This window comes from Mustela nivalis (genome assembly GCF_964662115.1).
Source record: "Mustela nivalis genome assembly, chromosome: 1".
Classification (NCBI taxonomy): Eukaryota; Metazoa; Chordata; class Mammalia; order Carnivora; family Mustelidae; genus Mustela; species Mustela nivalis.
Genome location: NC_139020.1, coordinates 126,272,825 through 126,287,450, shown reverse-complemented (window position 1 = coordinate 126,287,450; position 14,626 = coordinate 126,272,825). Strand labels below are relative to the sequence as shown.

The 14,626-nt window shown below is 53.5% G+C and overlaps 1 protein-coding gene across 1 annotated transcript in view; it reads right to left on the bottom strand.

The window, feature by feature from the left end:
- Positions 1–11,545, bottom strand: part of RAB6B (RAB6B, member RAS oncogene family) — a 59,405-nt gene extending 47,860 nt beyond the window's left edge. Inside the window, exon 1 of the mRNA XM_082718992.1 lies at positions 11,101–11,545. Coding sequence (XP_082575118.1) covers positions 11,101–11,170 — 70 coding nt within the window. The 5' untranslated portion in view covers positions 11,171–11,545. The remainder of the gene's footprint in view (positions 1–11,100) is intronic.
- Positions 11,546–14,626: the final 3,081 nt, after the last annotated feature.

Here is a 14,626-nt window from a genome sequence, read left to right as displayed (position 1 = left end):
CACAAAAAGTGCCAAGGAGCAGCAGGGAGTAAACTGCATGAAGATGCAAAAGCCTGGTCCCAGAAGGCTTACAGATCAGAGTGGCTGCAAAATACCACATCAGGGCAAGAAGGTAGGTAGAGAAAGTCTGACCCAGCCCTGACATGTGACATGATCCAGCATGTGGTGGGGAAAATGGAGGTTCAGGGAGCAGGAGGGTTTGTTCAAGGCCACATGAAGAAAGCAACAGCAGAGCAAGAACCAGAGCCCCAGTCCCAGGGGCCTCCCTCACTCCCTTTGGGTGGCCTGAGCCAGCGGCTTAACCTGGAGCTGGTCCTGGCCCCACCCTGGATGCTCCAAATCCTTGTCTGCAAAACTAGGGCATCTCTAAGGTGTCTCCTTCCTGGAAAAACGTTACCCCATCGTATTAGTTATTGGTTATCATGTAATACCACAACCTTAGTGGATTAAAACAACAACTGCTGATTATCTCACGGTTTTTGTGGCCACAAGTCTGGACACGGCTTATGTGGGTCCTCTACTCAAGGTCTTAACAAGGCTGTAATCATGGTATCAGCGTGGTAGCAGCACGTTTTTCTGGCACCTGGCGTCCAAGCTCTTCTAAGCTCCTGTGACTGCTGACCCAGAATTCAGTTCCTTGTGGCTGGAGGGCTTAGGCCCCCATTTTGTTGGGGCTGCCGGCCAGAGGCTACCCTTAACTGCTAGAGGCCCACTCACTGTTCCATGCCACAAAACCCCTTCCAGGCCCTCTCACACAAGACAGCTTGCTTCTTCAAGGCCAGCAAGAGGACTCTTCTACAGGAACAACCATGGGAGGGACATCCACCAGTTCTACCATACCATACTGGGTAGAAGCAAGTCTCAGTTTCCATGCGCACTCGAGGGGAGGGGCTATGCCAGATCACGACTCACTCGGGGTCACCTGAGGTGGCATGTGACACACTATCTCACATTCATATGTTCCTAAGAGATACCATCTCTACCCTTCACTCAGCCTCTGCTTCCTCTCCCACAGTGGTGACAGGCTGGTCGTCTACAACAGAACCTCATGGGCCTCCCTGCCTCAGGAAAGAAGCTACCAGCCCCGGAGAGAGGCTTTGGGTGGGGGTAGAGGGGAGGAAGGCTGGACCCCTGATGTGTCTACTGCACTGGGCATTTGCACACTGCTCTGCCCAGTTCTCACACACCACATCCAGCCCTCCCAAGCCAAGGTGGACAGACGTGCTGACACCATCCAAACTAGAACCCTGGTTTAGAGTAGCCCTTCTGTGGCACGATGGAGGCAGGAGGGAGCTGGGATCTGGCCCCGCCTGGGGAATTCTGCCCTCTTCTGATGTAGGTGGGCGAGAACCAAGTTGGGTGGTTGGCCTGGCACTTCCTCAGGCTTGCATTTCAGACTCTGATCTGGGCAGCAGCCTGCGGCACACTGGCTGGCTGTGGGGGAGGAAAGGAGGGACCTAATGAATCAGAATCAGAGAACTTCTGGTTCCTGGTGCTACAGGTAGGATCTGTTAATATTCTAAAAATTCAGCTAATTTGGGGGGAGGGGGGCCTTTTTTCCTTCCTAAAAAGAAGCCCTTCTCAGAGGTGCTCTACGCAGGGAAGAGCAGAACTAAACAAAGACCTCCTGCTCCTAACACTTGACCCTGCTCACAGCCACCCAGTCTGGGAACTGCAGGGTCCCAGTAGGGCAGAGCCAACCCGCCTCAGAGAGGGAGAGACAAGGCTGACACTGCTCGTCAAAGCACAGCACTGGGGCACGACTGCTGAGCATCCTCTCTCATTGCACCAGACAAGGTGAGAGCCCCTCTCCATCCCTGCTCTGCCATGCTGGAGGTCAGCAGCCCTCCACAGGTGCAGTCCCCGCTGCTCACCTTGTCCTAGACCCAAACACAGGTCCCTGCACTCCTGTGCCAGTACACATCAGTGCCTCCGTGGGAACCTCCAGCCTTTCATTCTGTTTGGACAGCACCTGGGCTAGAAGGTGCCGTCACCTAGAGCAAACCACCCTGGTTCTCCCATTGCCTTGGTGCTGCTCCAGGAGCCCTGTGACCACACACCTAGATCCGTCCGTGTCTGGGGGAGTGCCAGCACCCCCCGCCCCCCGTCGCAATGCTTCCACGGCTCTCCCTTCTCCATTCTTTCCCCCTAGCCCGCTCCCTTCACCGGATGCTGAAACAAACAAGAAACACTTGTTTGAAATGCTTCGCTTTACGCTCTTCAGTCTGCGCAGTGTTTACTCCTCGCTCATCAACAGGGTCAGAACAGAACATTCTCTCCGTGTCTCTCTGAATTAGCACACCATCCTCAGAGGGACCTGTCTCTCATGCAAAGGGCACAGTCAGAGCTCTCCAGTCTGAGCCCTTCAATCTGTGAAAAAGCTGTTCCCTCTCAGAGACACACTTCCTTCATCTATAAAATGGGTATGCAGCTCCACTCATCAGATCACAGTGTGATCAGATCAGATCAGTGTGGGCTCTGCAGCTCACTACACAAAAATGACCCATCAGTGATTCTCAAAACCTCCACCCCTACTTCTTTCTTTCTCATTCATCTACAAAAGGAGGGACTGTGATCACTGTTTCATTAACAAAATTACCTATGACTTGAGTATTTACCATGAGCCATGCATGGATGTATTGATCTTCTTGCAACCCCTGCTGTCTGGTGAGGGAAATCAGCTAGGTGGTCCTATTCCGTCCCAGCCCCACCCAGAGAATGGGCGGAAGTGCAGGGAACAGGAACAGGGAGTATGTAGGTGATGGGGCTGGAGCAGGCGCTGGGGCTGGCCGGGTAGGGACACTGCATACACTCCACGTGGCGCTAGCCATTTCCCAGCCCTCCCTGCTTACCACCCACCCACTGACTGCAGAAAGAGGTGTCCTGGAGTAGGAGTACCTGGGAGCTGTCCCCTTTTCTGTTATCTCAATAAAAGGTCCTCTCTGTACAGTTAGGAATAACCGCTTGCCAGCGGGAAGGGCAGGACAGCACCATCCCTGTTGCCTGGCAACCTGAGTCAAACACACCATCAGAGGGGATGAGCCACAGCACCCTGGGGGCACACCAGGGAGGAGGGCCAGGAAGGCCTCCCAGGAGAGGAGGTAGCAGGCTGGAGAGGACGCTGCACTGGGGCCTGGCCAGGGAAGTTCTGGGGGAGACAGTTAGCAGCGGCCGTGATTACATGCCTTCCTCTCTGCAGTCCCTCTCACCTTTCTAGCCAGCAGTGCTGTCTCCCAGCTGGGAGTGTTACTGGCTTGGCATCATACCCCATGCTGGCGCTGAATTCCAGGACCCGAGTTAGAGCTCCATGGGCCTGAATGGTCACCCAGCCCAGTACCCTCTGAGGATATATCAAGAAAGCCAGAGAATGGCTGGGGCTTATCCAACTAGAGACTGCTGCTGGCTGACCCCCGAACGGGAACAGAGTCTCCAGGGCCCTGATATCTCCAGGCCTGGGGGAGAATGAGGCCAGGAGAGGGGTGACCCCAGACCAGGGGAAAGCCAGCCACTTGGTTCTTCCCTGCGTAGGAATTCTCCGCTAGAACAGGGATGGCATCTACCTCCATACGGCAATGCAGGGCTGACCTGGGAAGGCCTTAGCCGCCCCACACTCTACACAACTAACTCCTTTCAAACCACCCCAAATCAGCAGTTCATTCTGTGTAAGAATGGAGGGTCTGATATGCAATCCAGCTCCAGCAGACTCCCACACCGAGATCCTGCTTACTTCTTAGAGCAATCCCCCTGTCCTCCTCCCTGCCCCAGTGTCTCTCTCCAGCCGAGGGGAATCAGAGGCCTCTTCCCACTCACCCCCATGCTGTGATCCACTGGCCAATCTTCAGCAAAGATCTTGGCATGTAATTCCCCAGGACACACTTATTGCAGACTTCAAGTCTCTAAAGCCTCGGTGTTCTTCTGTCCTCTCTTCCCCACAACAGGGTCTGAACCTGCCTTTGAGGCATGAGGTCCAACAGATCACTATGGGTTTCTCATAGTGACTTGGGTTCAACTTCAATGCTGCCATACTAGCAGTGAGTCTGAGGCCATGACCAGCTCTCTCTGAGCCTCTGTCTCCTGATCTGCATATCAGGAAAATTTTCACATCTATCACAAGATACTAGGGAGAAAGTACCCTGTGTGGAGCCTAGGGAATAGCAAGTATTCCTAACTGCTACCGGGAGGAAGAACACAGAAACCCTGCAGAGTCAGCTCCATTTACCAGGAAAGGAAGACTTGTTCTGGACCCCTTCCCATCCATCATCCTCTCTAAGCTGTTAGAATGAAGAATCCTTCCTTGGTGTAGATGTGACTGTGACACTTCCCAGCTGAGGACCCTCCACCAGCTCCCCACTCCCCTCAGAATCAAGTCCCAGTTCAAGGCCAGCCTCTGTGACTTGCCCTCACCTCATCTACAGCCACAGGGGAACCTGGGTGAGCCGGTTAACCCAATACTGGAAGCCCCCTTCTCTGGGGAAATCCTAGTAAGCCATCATGTCCCTTCACCAATTGTCCACCCAGGCCCTGGAAGAAACCTGTGGTCTCTAGCACAGAATGCACACAACTCAAGTCTTCCTCTCTCCCTGGCTCACTACCCACAGCACCTGCCAGGGCATCAGACTGCCAGTCCTCCAGTGCATTTCCTGGAAGTAACCGTGGCTTTTAAGGCTCTCTTCTGCCCTTAGGTGCAGGGTATCATCTGTTTTCTCCTGTACCCTGGCCTGTCCCTTGGGCCTGCCCAGGACACGTGGTCATGTCACCTGGGCTCCCACTGGTCTTGTTACCAAGAACCCAGGATAAATACGCTTTTTTACTAAAAATAAATCACTTCACTAAAACGATAAAGTATTCACAGCAGTGAACATTTACTTTTTAGGAAGATTCCACTTAGTTTAGACCAATAGTTATGGAAACAAATAGGAAAATTGGAAGCTTCAAGCCCTAAGATACAGTAAGAAACTCCTCCTAGGAGTCCATAGACACTATAAATCTTTATCCTCTCCTTCCCTGTCCCATGAAGCAGAAACTCTGCCTGGTGCCTGTCTTTTTGGCTCTAACCAAAGCTGCTCATCTCAGAGGGTATCTGGTACTTCTCCCTGACAACCTCCCCCATCTTCTCTATTCTGTGCTGATAAATGGAAAAGGAGGACAGACAGACAATTGAGAAAATGCCCAGCACAGTTTTTCAAGCAGTCCACTCTGGATGTCTATGGATTTTGCTGTTCACCCTCCTCTCACCTTGATCAATGGTTCTGCCCAACAATTTCTCTAAGTGATTTACACTGAGACCAAACAGCCTTGCACATTCAATGGTTCATTCATTCAGCAACAGTGGAAGACACAAAGGGTGGGGGGTGGAGAGACGCTGCTGCCTGGATGGACACAGAAATTACCACTCTCAGGTCTGCCCCATGTGAGTCTGCAAGGTCAGGGTAACACCTATAAGGGTAAATATTCGTGGACTGACTTCAGGGATGTTATAAGTAACAAAAGGATGATAAGGTTATTTTGCTGTATTTTAATTTGGGAGCTAAAAATGATCAGGATAATCAGATCAGGCACAGGATGGTACTATTACATTTGCAGAACCAGAACACATGCAAACACTCTCATTTTTCTCTTCTGGTTAGTTCTCTTGTCTCTGACTCTCAGCATCGAGGGCACCATGCTTATCTTATACCCAAAACAGGTTAATTCTCACCTTGGGGTCTCATCTGACTCTCTCATCTCATGCACACCTCTTTAAAGAAACAAAGCCAACATGCTGGGTCCATACACAACACCCACGCTTCTCCCCATCATTCCAGCCACTGAGAGGGGAGGAAAAAAATTGGGAGGAGAGAAAACAAGACCAAAAAGCTAAAGCACAGAACCACCTGATGATTTACCCCAGATCTCCAAGTGAACTCTGGCAACCTCTGGTTTGGGCATGTCCCTTCCTTCCCACCTCGGCGGTCTTGCTGCCTTCTCATATTTCTTTAGAGAGGGTGGTGGGGATGGGGGGTACCCTGAGAAGTTCAGCTTTTGTGAGATGAACTGTATTGGGCACAACCAAGGCTCAATGCTCCAAACTCCAGTGAAAGATTCGTAAGTGTTGCTAGTAAAGATCTTTAGGCTTGAGAAAGCAGCAGGTGTCAGGAAGAAGAATCCGGTTTCAAAGCTACCTTGACTCCCCTCACTTTTAATGGACTATCAGTACCTATCATCTAGTGAGGATAATCTCATCATTTCTAAATGCAGATATTTAATGAGCATGAACCCTTTGCAGATGGGAAGAGGGGAAAGGAGCTAAGACTTGGTCCTCTTAGATGCTCAAGTTCACCTTTAAGGGGCTTAAAATTCAGTTAGAGGTTTTGTATCTGAAAGAAAGCTAATAAACATTTGAAAACCCAGAGTGACTGAGACAACAGAGAGGTCATGGGGCACGATGTGATAGTTTTTAAAAAATGCTCAGAAAGAAACCAAAGCTATGCCACGGTGTGTGCCCAGGTGGGCTGGCCACAGCAGAGCAAGTGGGTCTGGGAGGTGGCGGGGAGCAGACTTCTGAGATGGGCCTTAGGTACAATGCCCAGGCCAGCAAAGGGCTCCCTGTGTGATTAGGAGTGGTGTGCGGTGGATGGTAATGGACAGGCTGACCCATGCCTTGAGTGGGGCAGAGGGAACCCTCTGGGCGGGAGGTAGGGGAGAGGAGGACTGACCACTCCTTAACCGCAGGACTGAGATGACTGTGGGGGAAAGCCCCCACTCAGCACTAACAAGCCAGATACCCTTGTCCTCCTGCTCCCCACCCCACCCCTTTTTTCTCCACAGCAGGGGGAAGACAGACCAAGCCCCCTGGAGAGGGTGGGCCCCTTATTAGACCTACTCCCTACACTCAGCCCACCGAAGGAGTAGCAGCTGGCTGCCTACAGAAGCATCTCCTCTGAAGCCTTGGAAGCCATCTCTGACACCTGCCCACAAAGGTGGGTGGGACGCCCTGCTAGGCTCTTCCATGGCAGCTGTTCTTCCTGTCAGAGCATGCCGAGACCTTTACTGTAATTACAGCCACAGATGTCTGCACTCCCCAGTGGATCATAAGTCCTGGGAGGCAGGGATATACTCAAAGACCTGACTAAATGAATAAATGGATGATGGAAGGAGAAAGGGAGAGAGGGAGGTAGGGAGAGAGAGAGAGATGAGTGAACAAATGACTGAGTGGCCAAAGGCAGCCATGTGCAGAATCACTGTGTTGCACAACTCTGGGGACGCCATTCACATTGTGCTCCCTGTGATGGCCCCTCCGGCAGCACAACTGTCAGGGACAGGACAAGGAGGATGCATGTCAGAGGGAGACGCAGTCATGTGGCCTCAGCCTGGAAAACCAGACCGAACTTGTCGTGGTCCCTCAATCTTCCTGCTTTGGCTGGAGGAGTCTCAGGGAAGGGAGGTCAGAAGGGGCCGGAACACCCACAGGTCTGTCCACATCCTTAGTCCCTAAGACACATTCACATGCACTGAGGGAAGCCTAACCCCCCACAGAACACCATCAGAACTTCAGAGGAAGACGTGTATCCCCCAGGCCTCCTCTCCGTCCTCATACACCGGCCCATCTGGTCTGGATGTTATCAAGGGTCACCGTGGGTATCAGAGTGCCTGCCCTACTACTGCCACCAGCACAAGAGCATGGCCAGCAGACCTGGGACAGCCATCTGAACACCAGCAGGACTGTACCGCCTGCCTACTGGAAGGAGTCCCTTCATTCTGGGTCCACCGTCCTCTCCACAATCCCACCCCTGCTAGTCTGACATTGCCAGCCAGCCTGTATTCCATGGTCTAGGAGACAGCAGTAATTCTGCTGCCAGGAGGGGGGTCTTCTCACAGGCTACAGGTGTTCTCTCTAGAGTGGTTCCTTAAGGGCTTCCCACTCAAACCAGGCCCTGGTATTTTTTTTTTTTCTTCAAAGATTTTATTTATTTATCGGGGGGCGGGGGGAGCGAGCACAGGCAGACAGAATGGCAGGCAGAGGCAGAGGGAGAAGCAGGCTCCCTGCCGAGCAAGGAGCCCTATGTGGGACTCGATCCCAGGACACTGGGATCATGACCTGAGCGGAAGGCAGCTGCTTAACCAACTGAGCCACCCAGGCGTCCCAAGCCCTGGTATTTCTGAAGGCTTCATGCCCTCCTGGGATTATCTATTTCAGGGTGTCCTCTGTATCACTGGGCTTCAGCTCAGGGACACCTTTTTGGAGTCCAACTATCTTTACCTACTAGCCTAGGGAGGTGCCACCACTATACCAGGCACAAGAAACATGAGAAGGCCACATCCCTCCAGGCCCTTCCCCTGGCTTCTATCCAGGGAAGTCAGCACTTATATCCAGACCCATGTGGCTCTAGAAGGTTCGGTCAAGCTCAGCTGGCCCATATGTCCGAGGTACAGAAGGTGACGGACCTTCAAGGTCACATAGGGAGGGAGAGCCAGGGTAGAGGGAGGGCCAGACTTCAGAAGCTCCCTGCAATACACAGGCTGCAGTGACACAAAGGACCAACACACACAAAACTTTAGTGCAGACAAAACAGAAGCAGTGTCTACAAAGGCAGTTCCCCAATCCCCCCACCCCCAGGCTCAGGCATATGTCCCCCACCTAACTCAGGGGCCCCAAAAGACACATGGGCCAGCTGAGCTTGACCGAGCCTTCTAGAGTCACATGGGTCTGGATATAAGTGCTGACTTCCGTGGATAGAAGCCAGGGGAAGGTATACAACCCACTATACACTCAAGTAGGAGAAGGCTTCTCAGGGCCCTAGGGCTCCCAGTCAGAAGGGACCAGGTCCAATAACCAATCACACTGATGGCAGATTGTTTGTCTCTAATGACTTGTGTTCCAAGGGCCCACAAACCCTGCCCCCAACCCAAATAGCCCAGCATTCCCACCAGGTCACAGCCACAAGTCTGGTCAGAGAGTGACCTTGATTCAGGAAGACTTCCCCATTCTTCATTTCCCTGATTCAAGGTCATCTTAATTCCCAATGACATATTAATGATTGGGAACAGGAGATGGGGTTCCAGCCCCAGAAGTGCTGGGAACTCACAGCACTTTTTGTGGGACTCTCCACAAATCCTTCCCATCCCTGTGCCTCAGACCTCTAATCTATACATGTAAGGTGGGAGCTCCATCTCTGAGGCCTTAAGCTCTCATTTCTGTGATTTAGGAACAGAGAGGGTTGGCATGGATCCTCAGGGGCCTCAGCCTATCAGAGATTCTGAGGGAGTCCAGAGTTTTCACTCAAACTCACAAGAGACATTCTCCTCATCAAAGCCCTGGTGCTTTACTGAAGCATGTTCAGACTTAGAATAAATGAATGTTTCCTGAGACCCTAAGGCCAAGGCCCTTTGAGAGGCACTGGGGGAACATAAAGGAGTATAAGAACCTCAAACAACCATTTCACAGAGACAGAAACTGAGGCTCAGAAAGGCCTGGAAATCTGCTCAAGGAAACACAGATAGGAATTCAACTCCCAGGCTGCCTGATTAGGCTTCTAGCCCAGGGCTCCAGGCCAGGTAAGATTAGCACTGAGATACACACTCCTGAAATCCTTTCAGGCATGGGAAATAGTGAGCTCTGAAGCTGGACTCTATAAGAATCAGAAGCTCAGAGTCCAGGACACAGGGCTGGCTGGCTGAATTGATCTTGTTCTGAAATACCCAGCCTGGTCCCAGGATCCATCCCCCTGTTAGGACCTGACCTTCTGACATCCTTCTCTGATCCATCCATCCCAGGGAATTAGCAGCAACACAGGAGACTGCCATGTGAACTTCACAACCCACTTGTACCCACACTAGGTGAGCACTGTTCCCTGAGCCCATCAGGTTCTCCTAAGGTTGCTTGTGTCTTGGCCCCTAGTACAGATAGGCACCAAACCAGGTGAACTGGACTGGTCTGCAGAGCTAGCGCTGGGGATCCCATCCCCAGTAGCCACCTTGTTCCTGAGGTAAGCTGGCAAGGCCCAGGAGGTCTCTCTGCAGCCCCAGGTGAGAGGCCTCTGGAGAGATGCTCTGAGAACCACTCCTTCCTACAGGTGTCAGAGGGGTCCACGCTCTTCAATCTGGTCCTCCCGCCTTGGGCCCATCCCGGGTTTCAGAGATGCTTCCCCCAGGGAGGCTGCTGGGCGGCAAGGAAGCCGTCTGTCTCCCCCTCCCCCTCGCCCGCCCCTGGCCGGCTGCCACGGTGACCTCCCCTCCCCCAAGACGGGCGGTGAGCTAGGTGGTGGGGGTGGGAAGACTCCTCTGCCATCAGCGCTCTCAGGAGGGGTGCTGGGAAGCCAGGCAGGGCGTGTCGCCTGGTCCTTTCTCTGCCCAGCTCCAGGCTTCGCCGCCTCTCGGTGCGAGGCACCCCTGTACCATCCCCCAAATCTGCCTCGCACCAGGGAACCCTGGCCGTCCTCGCCCAGACCCTGAGCCCGAAAGACGCTCGCACACGCTGGCACCGGGCAGCGTCTAGAACCTTCCGTGCTCAATCCGACGTAGGCCAGGGGGAGGTAGGCACCCTGTTCCCTTGCAGCCTGCGCCCGCTCTTTCCACAGGAGACAGGTGCCGGCCTTCCCCCACGGCCCTCTGCTCCAGGGCCTGGACGTGCCTGTCATTCAACATGGGTCCGGGCAGGGTCCGCAGGGAGCCCTCCGGCGAGACGCCGGCCCCGCCTCATTCTCCGAAGAGCGGCGCCCGTCCTCCCCCGGCCCCCGCCGGCTCCTGGCCACCTGCGCGGTCGCCCGCAGCCGGTGCCGCATTGCGAGGGAGCGGGCGAGCCCAGCTCCTTCACGCCCCGGCCGGCGCGGCTGAGCGAGCCGCCGCCCTCCGGCCTCCCCGCCGCGCTGGCCCCGCAGCGGCTCTAGCCCCGCACCCCACCTCCCACCCTCACCCCCACCTAGGGCCCAGCGCCCCCTCCAGCCCTCCCCCGGCCCCGCCCCGCCCCGCCCGAGCCGGTCCCGACCCCCACATCCCCGTCCCTCCCCTCCACCCTGGCTTGGAGGGGCCTTTCCGGGCCGGGGCCGGGGCCCCGGCGGGGCGGAGGATGTGCCGGCGGGGGTCGACTCAGCGCCAAGCCAAGAGAATAAGCGGGGTACTTACCGCTCTGCTCCCCCAGGAACACCAACTTGAATTTTCTCAGTGGGTTCCCAAAATCTCCCCCTGCGGACATGGTGCTGGCAGCCGGGCCGTGCAGGAGGAGGAGGAGAAGCGAAGGAACAGGGAGGGAGGAGGAGGGCGAGGGGAGGCGGCCGGCGGTGCGGGAGCCGGAGGGGGAAGGGCTGGCTGCGCGCGTCCCTGACTCCCCAGCTGCGTCCCGGCCCCGGCCTGCGGCTGCGTGTCCGGCGGCGGCGGCGGAGGAGAAGGCTGGGGCTGGGCTGCTGCGGGCGGCGCTCGCTGCTGTGCGAGGGGCGCGCTCTGGACGCCCGAGGCGCGGCGCGGACAGCGAGGCGCGGGCGGAGCGGGGCGCAGGGACGGCGCGCGGGGCGGAGGAGCGCTCTCCCGAGCCGCGCGCCGCGGCCCCCCTCCCGTCTCCCTCCTCGCCGGCGCCTGCGCTCTGCGCGCTCCCCAGCCTCTGATGTCATGCGGGGCTCGCGCCGCTGCGGGGCAGGGGGCGTCCGCCCGCCCACCCGGAACCCGCACTTGGCAGTAGGGAAGCGTCTGGCCCGGCCTCCGAGGGACCCCCGGACCCGGCCGTCTCTCGCTGCCCGTCTACGTCTGTCTTTCCTACTCCCTCGACCCCTCCTTTAAATCCAGAGAAATGACACGAAATTGTCAGGGGACATTTGTTTCTGGTCTTTTAAAACCTAGATGCCGGTCCCTTCCTCCACCTCCCGGGACGCCGATGCACGCTCCCCCACCCAGAAGACCGAAAGGAAGGGAGGATGGGGGAGACCAAGGGTGTGGTGGATCATGTATGGGATAGACTGAATTGACTGTGACCCCATGGCGCCTCTAACCCTCCCTCCCTTCTCTAGATCCAGGTCCCTCCTCTGGGCGCCTCTGTGAGGTCATAGGTGTCCCGTTAGACCTCGCCAGCAAGAGAGGAGGACCAGAAAAGGTGCACCAATCTCAAGCCAACCGCCTCCACAGATAATTTTATCCTAAATCTGCTGTCCCGTGGGATACCTGAATATCAGCGTGGCCATCTCTGGACAGTGCTCTGGAGTTCCTGACTCTGGGGCCACCAGGCTGACAAGGCCACTGCTTGCCCTGGCAATTAGTTGTGTCTGAATAATTAGCTCCCAGAGGACGGCCGGGTTGCTTCCCATTCCCCTCTGCATTCAGCTGGCCCACTGAGGCACATGGGACCAGTTGTGAGTGGGTGAGAGCAAGAAGCTCAGGTGTTGTGATCACTCCCAGGACAGCCCAATGGTAAGGCATTCCCATTGATGGAGGTTTCACAAAACTGCCTCTTACCGTCCTAGTGCCACATGGTCTCCTTCTTTATAGCGGTTCGAAGAACATTTATTTATTTGGGAACAAGCTGTGTGTGTGTGTGTGTGTGTGTGTGCATGGGCATGTACATGTACACAGAGAGAGAAGAGTGAGAAGCAAACTCAACCCCCAGAGACTACCAAAGGACAGTGGTTATCCTCTTTCTGCTGTCCATGGCTTGACTGGGGTATCTCCCTATCTCCCTGATTTTTTTATCTTAAGTCCCTCTCTCACTGCTTGTTTGAAAACTAGAAGGTGAGTTCCATGACAGCAGCTGTTGAAGGTCCACTGCACAATCTCAGGGACCTGAGAACTTAGTAAATAGTTTTGAATGTTTGAATGAATGTCTAAAATGCAAATCAAAACAACTGTTCTATTTCTCAGAGCCTCCCTTGCTTGGGAGCTCCAGGGATTGGAGGCCAGCACTCTGGGATATCTACCCCACTGTGTCTGGCATCCGGCTCGGGGGCACCCTTGAAACTCCCACTCTCCTGCTCTGGGGGTTCTTGCCTTCTCGGGTGACTGCATCCAGCTTGGGGCTGAAGGAAGCTCTAGAAGGAGAGGAGGCTCCCATGCTGCCCCCCCTTCCTCCCCCTGAGCCCCCTTTCCACTGAAATTCCAGAGGAGTTACAGGCAAACTGCCACCTGGGGCTGTCTTCCTGCACCCTCACAGCCTGTGCTGAGGACATTGTCAGTGTCAAGACAAAGCCACTGAAATGTGACAGAAAAAGGACCATCGTTTAGGTAAGCCTGGGCAAGTCCTATACCTTCTCTGATCACCTGGTCTTGGTGGTATGACAGGAGGCGAGGGATAGATGGGACCCACGCCCCTCTGCACACCTAGAAGCTCAAAGTCAGACCCAGCTGGGCTGACTATGGGCCAGGATGCGTCTGGGACTCTCAGGTCTTCAGTTCAAAGACGAAAACCCAGTTCCACCCACTTTAAGCACAGAAGACAGGTTGGCTCTTGTCGCTGGAGCTGAGACTGGTATTATTCACAGAATGTGGTCATTGTGCTTGAAAGTCCGAGTCTGCTCTGCCCCATGTCCCCCTCCTTCTCCATCTTTTATCATTATTTGTCTCCCCTTATTTGGGGTCTTGTCCATAACCTGCCCTAGAGGAGACAGGCTTTCTTCCAGTGGTAAAACATTGTGGAACATGGCCACTATGGCACTCAGTTTGGCAATCCTACCAGAATGAGTTACTTCCACATAGTATCTTTGTGTTCTTTTATTTTTTTTAGTTAAAGTTTTTTATTGCATATGTACAATGTATATGTAAGTTATAAAGAAAACCTATCATTGTGAACGCCCATTGGGCATTCCACCCAGCTGGAGAAATCAAATGCTACAATACTTCTGAGGTCTCCAGCTACTTCCCTCCCCTGCGTCCTTTTCCCTTCCTCCCTCCTCAAGGCAGAAATGCACAACTCTGGCTTTTCTTTGGGCATTATCACATTTGGATGTATCCTTCAACAATAGTTTGTTTTGTTTGCGTCTTTTGAACTTCATGTAAGGTATCAAACTATATAGTCTCTCTTATGACTTTTCTTAACATTATGTTCCTAAGATGTGTCTGTCAACGCATATAGCAGAGGTTCTTTTGTCTTCACTGCTATTTCGTGAACATTAGAGTGTATGCTCCAGTTTTTGTACCATTTCCAGTAAAATGTGTCCAGATAAAAACCTTTTTTATTTAAAATAATTTTAGATTCACAGTGATACCATCTCCCGTTGCCATCATACATTAGGGAAACCAGGAAATGAACATCAGAAAATGCCCAGAGTTTTCTTTGTGCTACTGCAAATGCTGCTATGAACATTCTTTATGTCCTTCCTGATGCACCTGGGAGAAGTTTTTCCAAGATATGTATCAAGTAGATGCATTGAGGTATAGAACCAAGTATGTTTGATTTTAAGACAAACTGTTTTCCAAAGATTGTCCTCAGGTCACCTGCTTCTCCTTCTTCCCCTATATTTGTTATTTCTTTGAGAAAGTCTTGGCTAGTCTTATCCCTTTGCTATTATATATATACATTTTTAAAATTAAACTTTTTATTTTGAGGTCGTTCTAGATTCACAAGTAGTTGTAAGAAAGAAGACAGATCCTGAGTATCATTTATCCAGATTCCTCCAGTGGTAACATCTTGCAAAACCGTAATACAATGACACAGCTAGGGTGTTGTCACCGA